The 17600-nt window shown below is 44.5% G+C and overlaps 1 protein-coding gene across 2 annotated transcripts; it reads left to right on the top strand.

The window, feature by feature from the left end:
• The first annotated feature begins 4226 nt into the window (after positions 1-4226).
• sinhcaf.L (SIN3-HDAC complex associated factor L homeolog) lies at positions 4227-13007 on the top strand. Of its 2 annotated transcripts, NM_001096009.1 has the most exon segments (7): positions 4227-4311; positions 8308-8468; positions 8657-8756; positions 10271-10400; positions 10825-10963; positions 11102-12044; positions 12123-13007. In NM_001096009.1, coding segments are annotated over 5 exon segments (645 nt in total). In that variant the 5' UTR covers positions 4227-4311; positions 8308-8340; the 3' UTR covers positions 11250-12044; positions 12123-13007.
• Positions 13008-17600: the final 4593 nt, after the last annotated feature.

Consider the following 17600-nt stretch of genomic DNA (forward strand, 5'->3'; position numbering starts at 1 on the left):
TTAAAATAAGTGAATGTAAACTTGATAAGGGGGCTATTTTTACAATTTACATTCATTATTTATTCTTTTTAAATTCCAAGATATTAAGGGATACATGTACTGTTAATATGAATGAATTTTGTTACAACAGCGCCACCTGCTGGTCAGTTTCCCACCAGTCTGACCAGCAAGTAGTCAAGGAAGTTGTCAGGAGAAAGAAAGAGGCTGATGTTCTTCTGCTTAGGAAAGATGTGAGAAAGGTTTCTAATTTTATTCCTAAGCAGAAGAACATCAGCCTCTTTCTTTCTCCTGACAACTTCCTTGACTACTTGCTGGTCAGACTGGTGGGAAACTGAACAGCAGGTGGCGCTGTTGTAACAAAATTCATTCATATTAACAGCACATATATCCCTTAATATCTTGGAATTTAACAAGAATAAATAATGAATGGTATTTTCTAAAGTGCTTAGAATAGAAGCCTCATCAAATTTACATTCACTTATTTTAAAGGTTTAGTTATCCTTTAAACCTGAGACTAAGGTTCGTACACACGGGCAGTTTTTCCTGCGCTACCCTGCGGCTGAACGGAAAAAAACATGCAACACAGGGGAGTGCAGGAAAAACTGCCAGACGCATGTAATCACCGAACGCTGGTGTCCCACCTGCGTTTGGCGCATACATGCGCCTGTGTGAGTACAGCCTCCTTCACAATAACTGACTGCGTCTAGTCCTGCGCTCCCATGCGGCTGGACGGAAGAAAACGCAACGCAGAGGAGTGCAGGTAAAACCGCCCCGTGTGTAAGGGTCCTAACAGAGAAAGTACTAAAAAAATATAAAAAAGAGATTTTATTGGCGAAGTATTTTTTTTGAAACATAACCTATTTCTCAATTAAGATGACAGGTTTGAGAGGTGGTACAGAATGTAATGATGTAAAGAAATGTTTATTAAGGGGTGAGGCCTATTGGATTTGGCAATTAAAAACGCTCAGAGGGCCTCAATGAGAGTTTTAGTTTAACATGTTTTCTTTAAATGGCAATGTATAAGGTTCCACATGGGCCAATAGGCTGCCGACTTGGTCTGTCACAGCTTTTATTGGCCCGTGTATGGGGACTTTTGGATTCGAATTACTAATGGGTTAAAGGGGATGTTCACCTTCCAAACACTTTTTTCAATTCAGTTGTTTTTAGATTGTTCCCCAGAAATAAAGACTTTTTTCAATTACTTTCCATTATTTATTTTTTACGTTTTTTCCAAAATCAAAGTTTAAAGTTGAATGTTCTTGTCTCTGATGTTTGAGTGACAGCTCAGTAATTCAGACTCTGAACTGTTACAATTTTTAGTTGATCCATTTCTCAGCAGCATCTCTGGAGTATCAGCAACTATTGTATCAATTCTAACAGCTGCCTGTAATGAAACTCAGGGATTCTGCTCAGCAGGGACAAAGATAAGAAATGGATCAACTAAATGTATCAATTTAGATCAGTTTACAGGGTCGGCGACCCCCCCCTCCCAGAGCTGCTTCAGAAGGAGAGAAATGACACTTTACACTTCAATATTAGAAAAACCGTCACACATAGAAAATAGAAAGTCATTGGAAAAAGTCGTTATTTCTGGTGATCTATCTGAAACCAACTAGGTTTAAAGGTGAACAATCCCTTTAAAAAAAAAATGTGCATTGTGAGTAATGGACTGTGGCTGAAGAGGTGATTGTTGCACTTGAGGGAGGTTAAACATCCCGAAATGTTGATCTTGTTGGTGATATAATAATAAACAGAGGGGCCACGTCCCCGACTGCAGAGAATAGTTTAATGCAGATCTGTGACATCTAATTGCTGTTATTCTGGGGGCTGGACAATGACCTCCTACATAAATCAGGGACCTGATTGCAGAGAGGCCTGAATAGAAAGATGAGGAATAAAAAGTAACAATAACAATACATTTGTAGCCTTACAGAGCATTTGTTTTTTAGATGGGGTCAGTGACCCCCCATTTGAAAGCTGGAAAGAGTCAGAAGATAATTCAAAAACTGTAAAAAAGAAAAAAAATTGAAAAGTTGCTTAAAATCATCCATTCTATAGCATACAGTGAACTGAAAGATGAAGTGCCCTTTTAAATCCACTGATAAATCCCCCATGGGCATTAGGCCTGGGCCCCTTGATACCGAGTAATAACAGATATTGGCACTAGGCCCAAGCTGAGGCTATGTAGCTGAGGTCAGACAATTCCCAGCATGCTGTGCGGAGCAGTCCCTGTTTCAGCCTCAACAGAGACTATTTACAGTAGGGATGCCGGGAGTTATAGTTCAGAGGCTGCAGGACACAGACTATTTACAGTATGGATGCTGGGAGTTATAGTTCAGAGGCTGCAGGACACAGACTATTTACAGTAGGGATGCTGGGAGTTATAGTCAGAGGCTGCAGGACACAGAGACTATTTACAGTAGGGATGCTGGGAGTTATAGTTCAGAGGCTGCAGGACACAGAGACTATTTACAGTATGGATGCTGGGAGTTATAGTTCAGAGGCTGCAGGACACAGAGACTATTTACAGTATGGATGCTGGGAGTTATAGTTCAGAGGCTGCAGGACACAGACTATTTACAGTAGGGATGCTGGGAGTTATAGTCAGAGGCTGCAGGACACAGAGACTATTTACAGTAGGGATGCTGGGAGTTATATTACAGAGGCTGAAGGACACAGACTATTTACAGTAGGGATGCTGGGAGTTATAGTTCAGAGGCTGCAGGACACAGACTATTTACAGTAGGGATGCTGGGAGTTATAGTCAGAGGCTGCAGGACACAGAGACTATTTACAGTAGGGATGCTGGGAGTTATATTACAGAGGCTGAAGGACACAGACTATTTACAGTAGGGATGCTGGGAGTTATAGTTCAGAGGCTGCAGGACACAGAGACTATTTACAGTAGGGATGCTGGGAGTTATAGTTCAGAGGCTGCAGGACACAGAGACTATTTACAGTAGGGATGCTGGGAGTTATAGTTCAGAGGCTGCAGGACACAGAGACTATTTACAGTAGGGATGCTGGGAGTTATAGTTCAGAGGCTGCAGGACACAGACTATTTACAGTAGGGATGCCGGGAGTTATAGTTCAGAGGCTGCAGGACACAGAGACTATTTACAGTAGGGATGCCGGGAGTTATAGTTCAGAGGCTGCAGGACACAGAGACTATTTACAGTATGGATGCTGGGAGTTATAGTTCAGAGGCTGCAGGACACAGACTATTTACAGTAGGGATGCTGGGAGTTATAGTCAGAGGCTGCAGGACACAGAGACTATTTACAGTAGGGATGCTGGGAGTTATAGTTCAGAGGCTGCAGGACACAGAGACTATTTACAGTAGGGATGCTGGGAGTTATAGTTCAGAGGCTGCAGGACACAGAGACTATTTACAGTAGGGATGCTGGGAGTTATAGTTCAGAGGCTGCAGGACACAGACTATTTACAGTAGGGATGCCGGGAGTTATAGTTCAGAGGCTGCAGGACACAGAGACTATTTACAGTAGGGATGCTGGGAGTTATAGTTCAGAGGCTGCAGGACACAGACTATTTACAGTAGGGATGCCGGGAGTTATAGTTCAGAGGCTGCAGGACACAGAGACTATTTACAGTAGGGATGCTGGGAGTTATAGTTCAGAGGCTGCAGGACACAGAGACTATTTACAGTAGGGATGCTGGGAGTTATAGTTCAGAGGCTGCAGGACACAGAGACTATTTACAGTAGGGATGCTGGGAGTTATAGTTCAGAGGCTGCAGGACACAGACTATTTACAGTAGGGATGCTGGGAGTTATAGTTCAGAGGCTGCAGGACACAGACAATCTGATTGAGGAGACAAAACAAATAACAGGTGGCGGTATCCAAGGCTTTAGCCCATTGTTTCCCATCTCCCTCCGCCACCATCTGCTTGACGGGACCAATCACGGCCATCGTATTCGCGAACCGGCCCGCCCACTCCAGCTTCGGACCTATCACCGTCATTGTTGTGAAAGTCTTAAAGCGACGGCCCCGCCTCCGTGTTTGGAAGTCCCGGTTGCCATGGCTGTGATCCGCATCATCCCCCTTTCTCTTCCCGTCGCCCCGCCCCTCTTTTGATTTTTCTTCCCGCCCGGACCTTGTTCCTAATAAGGCGAGTGAAGACGCGGGAAGGGTGACGTCAGAGCGCCCATGCTAATGAGCTTGATTGAAGAGAACAAGAGCGTGGGAATCGCGCATGCGTCGTACAAGTGCGAGTTTGGAGGTGGCCCCAGTGTGAGAGCTGTAAGTGCGGTCTGGTGCCCTGCAAGTGTTTGGGGACGCGGGATTATTCGAGGTGAGTAAGAGGTTGGCAGCGCTTATATTGCTTCCCCCTCTTGTGCTTTACTTGGTACTTCCCGGAACTTTGCAGCCGCGGAGACTTTGTTGCTATTGTTACACAGTCACGTTGTTACTTCACATCCCGCCCCCAGCGCTGCTGCTGTGGATTCTGGGTGGTCCTGGGAAGAGCAGCAGCTGTGTCTCACTGTAGGACTGTCACGTGTTTACTCTCTCGTGTGTGTGACACCAGTGTGTGTGTGTTTAGTCCATTATTATTATCCCTGCTGTGTGGGCTGCACACGTGACCCACTTCTGGTGCAACTTGTGTACGTGACGGGCAGTGTGTGGCGATAATATTGCGCAGGGATTCGGGGCTCAGAGATGAGGGGGAGGGGCGTTATAGTTGTGCTGGGGGGATAGGAAGCTGCACGTAGACACACAGCCACGCCCCCTGCTGAGCTTTAGCCACGCCCACAGGGTATTTATATGGGGCAGATTCACTGGCAGGTGTTTAGTTCCATCTGAATTATCTGCTCATCCCCCCCAGGACAAGAGGTGAGTTGGGGGCATTGGTGCAGTTAATGGGGAGGGAGTAGTTTTGTAGGGGCAGTTTGTGAATACTGAGAGCTGTAGTTCATCTACATCCGGGTGCTGAGCTTATACAGATGCCAGACAATTGCTCAAGAAAGGGACTATAGGCCCATGGCCACCAACTTTGCATTTGATCAGCCCCAATGGAATCCACTTGTTCCCATGACTTGTGGGGTGTCCTGGGCTTTACTGGAGTCCTCAGTTGCCCCCCACATCTCCTGCGTAAATCCAGCCCTTGGGCACATTACATTGGCTAATGGTTATGTCCAGTAGGTTCAGCCATGTCCAAACTGTGGCCCTTCTCAACTTGCCACGTCCCTAAAAATGGGGCCTGCAACCCTCCGGCCTTGCTGCTCTTTAGCTTCAACAATCCCCAGCATAACTAGATGGCAAGCTCTGTGGGCAAGCTCTGTGGAGCAGAAGTGGCCCAGTGACATAGGGCAATTTGCGGGAGAGGGACAAATGCTGGGGACCCTTGTTATTTCTATGGGAGGTTGGTGTCTGATTATAGTATTGCATTGGCCATCTGTTGTGATAGTAACTGGTTAGCAGCTCTAAACTGGCCCAGTTACTGACAATTGAGATCTGTGTGCAGTTCATTGTGCTTTGCATGGAAATGCCCTGGATTAAAGGGGAAGTTAACCCGTGCACATCTTCTGGTTGAGGGGGGCAGCGTGTAGGTTTCGATAGAAATAATCTCTGCATTAAAGTGTGTGACCGTTACTATCTCTTATGTGTTGTTAGAGATCTGTAATTAAAAATGAGGTCAGGAAAGGGAATGGTGGGTAAATGGCACAGCAGTGCATCATGGGAGCACTCACTAGAGGTTTGAATTCACAGTTGTACAGTGTTTCTCAATGAGTGTAAATCCTGCGGGTGGCGCTCTTGTTTCAGATTTATTGTTTGGTTTGGTTTTGGGAATGTGACCATCCCAAAATGGCTGCTCTAAGTGGGGGGGGGCATGCATCAGAATCTGGATTAAATAAGGGCTGGAGGGTCCTCTGTTTTGGGAGAAAACCAAATGCTCCTGATAAAATTGTCCCTTGTGGAAATAGGGCCCTTAGATGGTTCACTTCACTGGGGCAGGGGCTGAAGGGAAGGATATTTCGGGGGTCCTCAACCTGTTTCTCCTTCCCACCTCCTTAAATGTCTCCACCACCAGAAATAACCTGACCCGGTGACATTCCCCAGTGTGTCCCCTCTGAGCCACATCAGCTGTGACTCCTCCCACTCCCATCAGCCCCCTCATTCCTCCTCTCATTTCAAATTGAACTCTTCTTTATGGCCCCTGGGTCCTTTAATGTGGCCCTAACAGACCCTGCTGACGGTCGTCCCAAAAACATGTATTTCTTATCATGCAAGTCCCGGCACCGCATTCCTATTCCTGCGATTGAGCCTGCAAACAGCCAATCACAAGCCTGCGAATACTGTCCCCTAACTGTTGATCCTTTCATTCCCATTGGTTGTTATATTTCCAGTTCAGTTTTTTTTATGTCAAAAGAGGGAAATAATGCTACCGTATATACTCGGCTATAAGCCGAGTTTTTCAGCACCAAAAATGTGCTGAAAAACTGTACCTCGGCTTATACTCGGGTCAGTACGCAAAACCGAAAGGCTGCGCTTCAGGAGAACAAATGGTGTGTGAATGGAGCAATATGGAGGCTTTAAATGAGACGGAAAGGCTGGAGACACTTGGGGGTGCCAAACGTTAGGCACCCCCAAGTGATTGTAGCGATTTACTATAGGAGTGAGCAGCACGGAGAAAGTTACCGGTACTTCCGTCTTCACGCAGCTGCGCATTAGAACGAAAAGCCGAACTTTAACTGTAAAGTCGGCTTTTTTGTTCAAATGCGCCAGTACAGGGAAATGCGCAGCTGCGCGAAGACAGAAGTACCGTAGCTTTCTCCGTGGTGCTCACTCCTATAGGTCCTGGGGTTTTGGTAAGTCGCTACAATCACTTGGGGGTGCCTAACGTTTGGCACCCCCAAGTGTCTCCAGCCGTTCCTTCTCATTTAAAGCCTCCATTTTGTGTTACCATGCCTACAGTAATGACTGCTGCCCCTGTATGTCGCTACAATCACTTGGGGGTGCCTAACGTTTGGCACCCCCAAGTGTTTCCAGCCTTTCTTTCTCCTTGAAAGCCTCCATTTTTTGTTAGGAGCCATGTACCATGCCTAATTACTGCTGCCCCTGTATGGCACACACTATCTCTTCACTGATGGATATACATAGCTAGTCTGAGGCACAATAAATATGTGTTATGTGTGTGTACAAGAGACTTCAACCCATTCTCCATTGCTGACAAACTGCCTTGGCTTAGACTTGTGAAATGTACCAGTTTTCTTTAACCCACTCACCCTCGGCTTATACTCGAGTCAATACATTTTCCCAGTTTTCGTAGGTAAAATTAGGTACCTCGGCTTATACTCGGGTCGGCTTATACTCGAGTATATACGGTACTTGTTTTACATTTACATAGAGGATGTTGCCTTTTATGCAAATTTTATCTTGTAGAATAGAAATATTTTGCCTCCCCCTTCTGCCTCTTTCCAGCTTATAAATTGGGGTCGCTGACACCCAGTCGCAAAAAAAGTTTGCTTTGTGCTTCAGTTTAGTGGTTATTTTCTATTCTCCGCCTTTCTCTTCACCTCTCCTACTCATATTCCAGGCTTTTGTTGAAACAACTGCCTGGTTGCTAGGATAAATTGCACCTTAGCAACCAGACAGTTGCTTACATTCCAGACTGGATAACTGCTGAACAAAATTTACTTTTTTTTTTTTTTAATAAATTGCAAATTGTCTGAACATGTCACTGTCTACATTATACTAAAAGTTAATCAAATTTTTAGTTTAGGTCCCTCAGAAGCCAGTCCTGTTTGTTGAAACAATGCAGTGAGTCCGTTTATCCACTGGCTTCTGCGGCATTGTTTCTGGGGTCAGAACCACCAGGGGGCAGGGAAATGAAAGGGACAGACAGACCGACACGTACTGCTTTCAGGAGCAATTTATTTTTGTTTCTTTTTATTACTCCTCTTTCTATTCAGACCCTCTCCGAGTCATACTCCAGTCTTTTATTCAAATCAATGTATGGTTGCTAGGGTAATTTGGGCCCTAGCAACCAGATGGCTAAAATTGCAAACTGGAGAGCCGCTGAATAAAAAGCTGAAATAACTCAAAAACCACAAATAATAATAAAAAAAACTGATTGCAAATTGTCTCAGAATATCCCTCTCTACATCATACTAACCATTAATTTAAAGGGCATATAAACTAAATGTGAATTTATGGAAAGGCTGAAGGAATGTGATAAAATGGAACACATTTACTTACTGATTGTTCTAGGGCATCTTAGTCTTTTGCCCCATCCAGAGGCTTCTCTTTCTTCCCTCACCTGTTTGTGCTTCTCCATGTTTCCCGGCAGGTGCCTGCACTATACTCATTACAGTAAGACAAGATGATTGGGTTTTACAAGCCGAAGACTTACCGGAGCACAAGGGGCTGCTGCATCTGCAAAGCCAAATCCTCCAGCTCCCGCTTCACAGACAGCCGGCGATACGAGGGCGACTTTCAGAGCTGTTTCGGGTAAGACCCTGCCGAGTCCCATTACACTACAGACACATCTACCCACCTAATTATAGGGCAGGCTTTAAACTACAACTCCCAGCACCCCCTGACTGGATGCTGGGAGTCATAGCTCAGAAACTGGATGAACTTGTACAGCAACAGGCGTCCTCTATGTAAAACCCTGACTCGTCTTCATATTCTTTTAGGATTCATGAAAGCCGCTCGGGGGATATCTGTAATGCCTGTGTCCTGCTGGTGAAAAGATGGAAGAAACTTCCCACTGGGACCAAGAAGAACTGGAATCATGTGAGTGTTGCATACATTAACCAACTTGTATGGACATATTCTATATAGGGGTTTCCCTTAGACAGTACAGTATGAGGGTATAACTTATTGTGTGCCCAGAACATTCCTTCTCTGTATATTTGTATTTATACATATGGGAGGAGGAGGTGCCATATTGATTCCCTTAGACAGTACAGTATGAGGGTATAGTTTATTGTGTGCCCAGACACTCCTTCTCTGTATATTTGTATTTATACATATGGGAGGAGGAGGTGCCATATTGATTCCCTTAGACAGTACAGTATGAGGGTATAGCTTATTGTGTGCCCAGAACATTCCTTCTCTGTATATTTGTATTTATACATATGGGAGGAGGGAGGTGCCATATTGATTCCCTTAGACAGTACAGTATGAGGGTATAGCTTATTGTGTGCCCAGAACATTCCTTCTCTGTATATTTGTATTTATACATATGGGAGGAGGAGGTGCCATATTGATTCCCTTAGACAGTACAGTATGAGGGTATAGCTTATTGTGTGCCCAGAACATTCCTTCTCTGTATATTTGTATTTATACATATGGGAGGAGGAGGTGTTATATTGATTCCCTTAGACCAGGGGTCCCCAACCTTTTTTACCCGTGAGCCACATTCAAAAATAAAAATTGTTGGGGAGCAACACAAGCATGCAAAAAGTTCTTGGGGTACCAAATAAGGGCTGTAATTGGCTATTTGGTAGCCTCCTATGTAAACTGGCAGCCTACAGGAGGTTCTGTTTGGCAGTGCATCTGGTTTTTATGCAACCAAAACTTGCCTCCAAGCCTGGAATTCAAAAATAATCATTTTCTTTGAGGCCACTGAGAGCAACATCCAAGGGGTTGGTGAGCAACATGTTGCTCGCAAGCTACTGGTTGGGGATCACTGCCTTAGACAGTACAGTATGAGGGTATAGCTTATTGTGTGCCCAGAACATTCCTTCTCTGTATATTTGTATTTATACATATGGGAGGAGGAGGTGCCATATTGATTCCCTTAGACAGTACAGTATGAGGGTATAGTTTATTGTGTGCCCAGAACATTCCTTCTCTGTATATTTGTATTTATACACATGGGAGGAGGAGGAGCCATATTGATTCCCTTAGACAGTACAGTATGAGGGTATAGCTTATTGTGTGCCCAGAACATTCCTTCTCTGTATATTTGTATTTATACATATGGGAGGAGGTGCCATATTGATTCCCTTAGACAGTACAGTATGAGGGTATAGCTTATTGTGTGCCCAGAACATTCCTTCTCTGTATATTTGTATTTATACATATGGGAGGAGGAGGAGCCATATTGATTCCCTTAGACAGTACAGTATGAGGGTATAGCTTATTGTGTGCCCAGAACATTCCTTCTCTGTATATTTGTATTTATACATATGGGAGGAGGAGGTGCCATATTGATTCCCTTAGACAGTACAGTATGAGGGTATAGCATATTGTGTGCCCAGAACATATTATGGAGCAGCCCCTAATTCTCACTGTATTCACAGGTGGTCGATGCCCGAGGAGGGCCCAACCTGAAAGCAATGAGGATACGTCCCAAAAAGATCCGACCCTTTGCCTCGCGAAGGCATCAAAGCAAGCAGGTGGCGGAGCTGAAGAGCGGTATCTCAAGTCTATGTAAGTAAAGCTGCCCATAGATGTAAAGATTTTAAAAGATCCAATCGTGAGACCACTAATATTTCGAAACGATCGCTTAAATGTACGATGTGTCCAACTAAAAAGACCGTTTCAGGCGATAACTGAGGGGAGCTGCCTGCTTGGCCCTGCAGACATAGATACATTATACTTGGACCCATCAAGATTTTTTAACCTGGCCGATCAATTTTCTGACCGATGTCGGATGAAAAATCGTAAAATGTACGAACGTTCGAATCCCACTGAGCGCACGATAATTTCGAAGGATTGGTCGGACTTCGCTAAATCAGTTGTTCGGCAAGAAAAATGTTTGCGTCTATGGGACCTTAAGCCCCACTATCAGCCAACAGGACTTCTAATTGTGTTAAGTTGCAAATGATTTAGTGTTTGTCTGTGTATCCCGCAGACTGTGGAGCATCGAGCACCTCCCCAGAGCATTCCTCGTCCTGCAGCAATCACTCCGATACTGACACCGACACTGAACTCAGGTCTGCATCCAGCACCGACTCCGGCTTCTCCTTCCTAGACCCCACCTACTGGAAAAGGTCAGCATTGTTTTGGCATAAAGAAACTCTACCCCAGCCCTAATAATGTAGTATACCTGATAGCCACTAGAGGGCACCCCTTCACAATCCTACAATTTAAAGGGGAAAGTCATGATTTTTGTTTATTTCTCACTCTAGGCAGAAGGTTTGCTGTGGGATCGTTTATGAAGGTCGTTATGGGGAGTTGCTGATCGACGCCCGGCAATTCAAGCCATGCTGCACCTCTAAGAAGCCAGAGACCCCACAAACGGAGCCAGTCGACTCCCAGCAGCCTAGACCAACATAAAAGAAAATTTGTATTGTGTGTGGGGGCTCGGGCTCTGACCCTGATTTGCCAAAGAACTTTGATACAATTTACTTTTTCTTTTTTTCCCTTCCTGTTGATGCCAGTTTTTTACTGTATGTAGATATATAATATATTTAACGTATATATTATGACTCCCGACCGCCTGCTCTTGTCCTCAGACTCCACCCCCTCCCCCTACAAGAGATTGTGCATTTAGGATACGGTTTGTTTTTCTGCCTCATATTGACTAGATGAGCCGACTCTTGTATATAAGCTATTTGCTAGTATTTTTTTTTTTTATATTGTATATGTATAATACTGATGTGAATGCCGCTATTTCTATTTGCAAATGACGTCTATGCATTTCTGTGGAAGGCAGAATATTTTTGAACATGTAAATGTGAGATTTTCTTTGTGCCCCAATTCCTTCATCTCAACTATGCAGTAACCCAGCCTCCAGCAGGGGGCAGACGAGAGCTTGATATTTTAGATTGATAAGGTGTTTAAAGGATAAGTAAACCTTTAAAACAAGTGATTGTAAAACGGATGAGGGGGCTATTCCTATTCTAAGCACGTTTGAAATTTACATTCATTATTTATTTTGTTTTTATTCCAGGATATTGAGGGATACATGTGCTGTTAATATGAATGGATTTTATTACAACAGCGCCACCTGCTGGTCAGTTTCCCACCAGTCTGACCAGCAAGTAGTCAAGGAAGTTGTCAGGAGAAAGAAAGAGGCTGATGTTCTTCTGCTTAGGAAAGATGTGAGAAAGGTTTCTAATTTTATTCTAAGCAGAAGAACATCAGCCTCTTTCTTTCTCCTGACAACTTCCTTGACTACTTGCTGGTCAGACTGGTGGGAAAATGAGCAGCAGGTGGCGCTGTTGTAATAAAATTCATTCATATTAACAGCACATGTATCCCTTAATATCCTGGAATAAAAAACAAAATAAATAATGAATGTAAATTACAAACATCCTTAGAATAGCCCCCTTATCAGTTTTACATGATGTAAAGAGTACTACTCTGACGCAAATTGCAATTGGTCTTCATATATTTTTAATTTATGGGTTTTTTGATTATTTTTGTGCAGTGACTACAGTTTGACATTGCAGCAGCTATCTGGTTGCTAGGGTACTGCTTACCCTTAACAACCGCCCATCGGTTTTAATGCGTGGCTGAAAGGTGAATAGGGACAATGACCATTTAGCCTCACAAAGCTGCTGGGGTCGGTGACCCCCCGTTGGCACTCAGATCAGTTGAAAGGTTGCTAAGAAGAGGACTTTCTATAACATAGTTCTGGTTAATGTAAAGCAGCACTGGTCCTTTAAAGAAGTGGATCCCATGGGGCAGACTGTAATATTTGTAATATTAAATGCATGGGGTTTACTGTACACACCACGTTGTGCCTCAATATGCAGAGGGCGCCTCTAAATAAAGGGGGGGAGCCTTTGTTAGCATTTATTAAGCTATTATTTATACTTCCCCTTTATCCTGTGAACCCAAATCCTCCTCATTAGGGTTGGACTCGGTGTGTATATATACAGTATATTCAGGCAGCTATTAATACTTCTGGATACTGGAAGTATGGGACATTTCTTTGGGGTGTATATGAGACCCCCCTGAATCTTTCAACCGTTTAATCTCCATGTGAGATTTGTGACGCTCATGTTTGTACATGGATGTTTTATAATGAAGATTTTGTACCTCTGTATAGGGAATGTTATTCTTTCTACAATAAACGTTATATACTTGTATATGTGCCGAGGCTCCCAGCAGGGGGCAGTGTTTTCTCTCCCTATTGTAAATAATGGGATTAACCTGTAGTTTCCCAATTACTTTATTGCGAGGTGCTTTAACTTTTTATACCTCCCCGGTGGGAGATTTCTTGCTTTGTAAATAACTTACACCCCCAGCTGGTAAAACATTGTCTCCAAGGACCAGAGTCGCCCCCCAGCTGTTGCCCCCGGGTCCCTCCTGAAGTTGCTCATTCACGGCTTGTGCCTTGTGCGAATATTTTCTCTCCAAACAATGTGGGAGGGGGAACTGGATTGTGATGTCAGAGTTGGACCCCTCTGAGCTGATTCTGAACAACTTTCTGTGCCATAGATTGTACAATCTACTATTCACCCGGTCTATGGCTGGCTTGGAAAGGGTTAAAAGAAAAAGCATTTAGGGGCTGTCACGCTATAGTAGGAAATATGTGGCTGAGGAGACTGAATACAAGGGAGATTTATGCAAGTCTGACACTGCAATCACTATATCAAGCCAAGGGGTCCCTTAACTCCGGGGGCTGTTCCTGCTGAATTGTGCTTAGTACAGGGAATACCTATGCTGCCATAGTTTTATGGGATCTCTCTGTACAGACTATGAGCAAACTTAGGGGACTGTTCCTGCTGAATTGTGCTTAGTACAGGGAATACCTATGCTGCCATAGTTTTATGAGATCTCTCTGTACAGACTATGAGCAAACTTAGGGACTGTTCCTGCTGAATTGTGCTTAGTACAGAGGAATACCTATGCTGCCATAGTTTTATGGGATCTCTCTGTACAGACTATGAGCAAACTTAGGGACTGTTCCTGCTGAATTGTGCTTAGTACAGGGAATACCTATGCTGCCATAGTTTTATGGGATCTCTCTGTACAGACTATGAGCAAACTTAGGGGCTGTTCCTGCTGAATTGTGCTTAGTACAGGGGATACCTATGCTGCCATAGTTTTATGGGATCTCTCTATACAGACTATGTACAGAGAGAATGAACATTTATATTATTCAGTATCTTGTGGGGGAAGCAATAGTCGGTGCAGGGGGCTCATGGCAGAGAACAACACATGGGACTCAAGGGGTGGAGGTTGCAGGGAGTGGTGGATTTATTTGGAATGATTGGGCTGTGGATTTGTCTAAGGGATTTATACATTGAGCCCCTATTAATTATGGGCAGGTTCTTCCACCCTTGGGGTCCAGGAGGTTAATAGTTAGGGCAACATTGAGAGTAGATTTGTAGTAACAATAAGAACTTACCCTGGAGCTGTAGAATCCTCTGCACCTAAACAGCAGCTCCTGTCGCCCTCCCTTTATTTCTGTGTATTTAGGGTCTCTGTCCTACGCTGATCTTGCCACAACTATCAAGAAGTCAGGGGGGCATTACATTTACCTTTTGGAGACCCTCTGCTTCAGTGTTTGACTAACAAGCTGCTCAGACTCACTTTCTGTAAGTGTCTTTATTCCCATGTATCTGCCCTGCCCTGAGAGGGAACCATTGCTCACTGAGGAATCTAATGTCCCTGCTTATTGGCTATTTTCCAGGCCTTCTCTTAGCCCAGTGGTGAGTTTGGCATTTTGGGCAGTACCTTGTAGAACTGTGAGTATCACACCGTCCCATGAGTACGGGACATTTATTCACATGGAGAGAGGGAGCTCTGTATAAACAAACTGTTCCCTAAGCTGCAGCCTTTGTTAGGCTATGAGATAAGAAATAGTGTGTTACACAGGGACTACATACAGGGGTTAGGACATTGTTTTGTTGAAATCTCAATATGAATATACAGAACAGACCCCTCATGGAGCATGAGAAGCATTTCTAGGTATAACCCAACTGTTGATGCTCATTAAGGAATTGGGTGCAGGGTTTTCACCCCTTGATAAATATGCCCCATTGTCCTTATCTCTCATCATTTCCCTGAACTGCTGGAGCATCAGCTGGTCGGCCAATGTCCTGACAGCTTTCTCTGCCACCAAGTTGATTGCCAATAGACCCGTCATCTTTCCTGGGCTGATTGCACTCTCCGCAGGTTAGTCAAGACTCCTCCCATAAGAGGACACATAATGATTCCATATATGCTCATCAGCTTCCTTGCCAGGAGTGACCTCATCATTGTTGGATCATAAATCTTCATCAACTTTAATGATGTCATCACCTGCCCTCTTTGGCAAGACCCAGGAAGGAATCTCCTTCCTTTCCAGTTATGATGTCATCAATTTGTTCCATTGGGCGGGGCTACAAACACCACTGGCTGCCATGATTGGTAGATGCAGCTCCTCATCATTATGGGTCATGGAATAATACATTTGCCCCTCTGTTATTTCATTCTTTGCAAAATGAACGAGGCTGCTCTGATCTTCTTCTGCTTAGGAAAGATGTGAGAAAAGGAATCTGAGGTAGAAATAGGGCCACTTAGCCAAGACAGGGCCAACAAAACCACTGAATCAGTGTCGGACTGGGCCGGCGGGACACCGGGAAAAACCCCGGTGGGCCCCGGGCTCTTGTGGGCCCCGCCGGCCCAGATCCGCTACTTAGTGGGGCGGTGCGACCCCACTTTGTTTGGGGTCGCGGTATAATAGAGTAACTGCGCATGCGCATAAAGGTAGCGCCGCGCGCCTGCGCACAAACACGGCACCGCGCGCATGCGCACTAGTCCCCTAAAGCACTCCGGAGCGGTAGCGGCAGCCGGAGGGGGGCCCTGGGGCAGTAGCCCCGGTGGGCCCCACGCCTCCCAGTCCGACCCTGCACTGAATGATCAATAGCCAAAGGCAGAAAATATAAATGAGAAGAGAACAGGACGGCTGGAATCCATATGGAGATGGGCTTATATAAGGAGCCAACGGGCAACGACAGTCTCCAGCCACTTCTTATACGTCATTATTATATTTGGCTGACGTTCAAATTGCCTGTGGGTTTGTTCAAGTGGGCGTGTCTCACTCAGAGGGGGGAGTGGTTAACTGTACTTTTTGGTAAGATATTTAGTATATAAGGAGGGGGGTCCGCCTGAAACATCTAATCTGAATTTTTCAGCAGTGGAATCACTAGTTATTGGGCCCTCCAATCAGATCGTTGGATCCCCTAAAGTCCCAATCAGCCCCATATAATTCCTGGGCACCCCAATAGTTGCAGGCTCATCTCCCTCTATAGAGTCCCCCCTGCATTTCTGTAAAATGATTTGTATGAATCTCAGCAGCTTTGGTTGGAAAAAACCCACATTCATTGAGTTCAACCTTTTGTCCTGGCAAAACCTGACCAACTGCAGGGGGGTATTTGTGCGGCACATACAAGGGGCACAGCCAAAAACTATTGGTACTTCCCACTTGTGTTCATAGGGGGGCAGACAAATAATGTGTGGAGTGAATTGAGATGGCGGTGCTATTACATAGGGGGCACTTTACCATTGATGTATATGGGGGTACAGTGGGTGGGTGCTGGGATGTATTTTGGTGAGGGGGTGTCAGACTAGTGTATTGGGTCCTGTGATTCGCTGTCGGCTCAGTGAGGCACTTTAAGAGGCAGTGACACCCCTTTTAAGGGGAATTTTGGTCCTTTCCACTTACACAAACTGCTGCACCACTGACTGTGCTAAATCCAATGTGACTGAGATACACCTGGGGCATTTTTGGAGAAACCATTGTATATGTTGCTTGTAACCCACCCAGCACCCATATAATACTGTTACATGATGTACTGTGGAATAAAGTGATATTGTAGTATAATATAGTAAGTAGGGTCTCCTCGTATCTGTGTCTATTGCTCCTTCTGTATTTCAGCCCATCACTTACATATTAACCAATGAATTCCCAGAGCAGAAACCATTCTAACAACCCCCTGCACAGATATTAACCCTGTGTATTTCAGCCCCATCACATACATATTAACCAATGAATTCCCAGATCAGAACCCATTCTAACAACCCCCCTGCACAGATATTAACCCTGTGTATTTTAGCCCCATCACATACATATTAACCAATGAATTCCCAAATCAGAACCCATTCTAACAACCCCCTGTACAGATATTAACCCTGTGTATTTTAGCCCCATCACATACATATTAACCAATGAATTCCCAGATCAGAACCCATTCTAACAACCCCCTGCACAGATATTAACCCTGTGTATATCAGCCTTATGATGTACATATTAACCAATAAATTCCCAGATCAGAACCCATTCTAACAACCCCCTGCACAGATATTAACCCTGTGTATTTTAGCCACATTACATACATATTAACCAATAAATTCCCAGAGCAGAACCCATTCTAACAACCCCCTGCACAGATATAAAACCATACGAACCTTTAACAAAACCTCTTTCCCACTCTGCCCCACACCTGCCCATTTGAGCAGTCCCCCCACAGTATTAAATGACACAATTGGTCAGTTACCTTTATCAGAATGAGGCACTGGAGCCTCTTACCTCCCCTCAAGATTCACCATAGAGATTCAATAAAAACACAAAGACATATTTATGGGTAAACCTGTTGGTGGGAACAGGATTTATTCATTTTAAAGTCAATTTGGGTTGGGCATTCATAACAGCTAATGATCCAGAGGAAGGCAAAAACCCTAGGGAAAAAT

The sequence above is a fragment of the Xenopus laevis genome, chromosome 3L (assembly GCF_017654675.1).
Source record: "Xenopus laevis strain J_2021 chromosome 3L, Xenopus_laevis_v10.1, whole genome shotgun sequence".
Classification (NCBI taxonomy): domain Eukaryota; kingdom Metazoa; phylum Chordata; class Amphibia; order Anura; family Pipidae; genus Xenopus; species Xenopus laevis.

Bases quoted from the DNA above. Each gene is read 5' to 3' on its own strand.
- sinhcaf.L (XM_041585252.1), top strand. From the start codon at position 8,341: ATGATTGGGTTTTACAAGCCGAAGACTTACCGGAGCACAAGGGGCTGC. The intron at 10,401-10,824 runs GTAAGTAAAGCT...TGTATCCCGCAG, and splicing joins GAGCGGTATCTCAAGTCTAT to ACTGTGGAGCATCGAGCACC. The intron at 10,964-11,101 runs GTCAGCATTGTT...TTCTCACTCTAG, and splicing joins GACCCCACCTACTGGAAAAG to GCAGAAGGTTTGCTGTGGGA.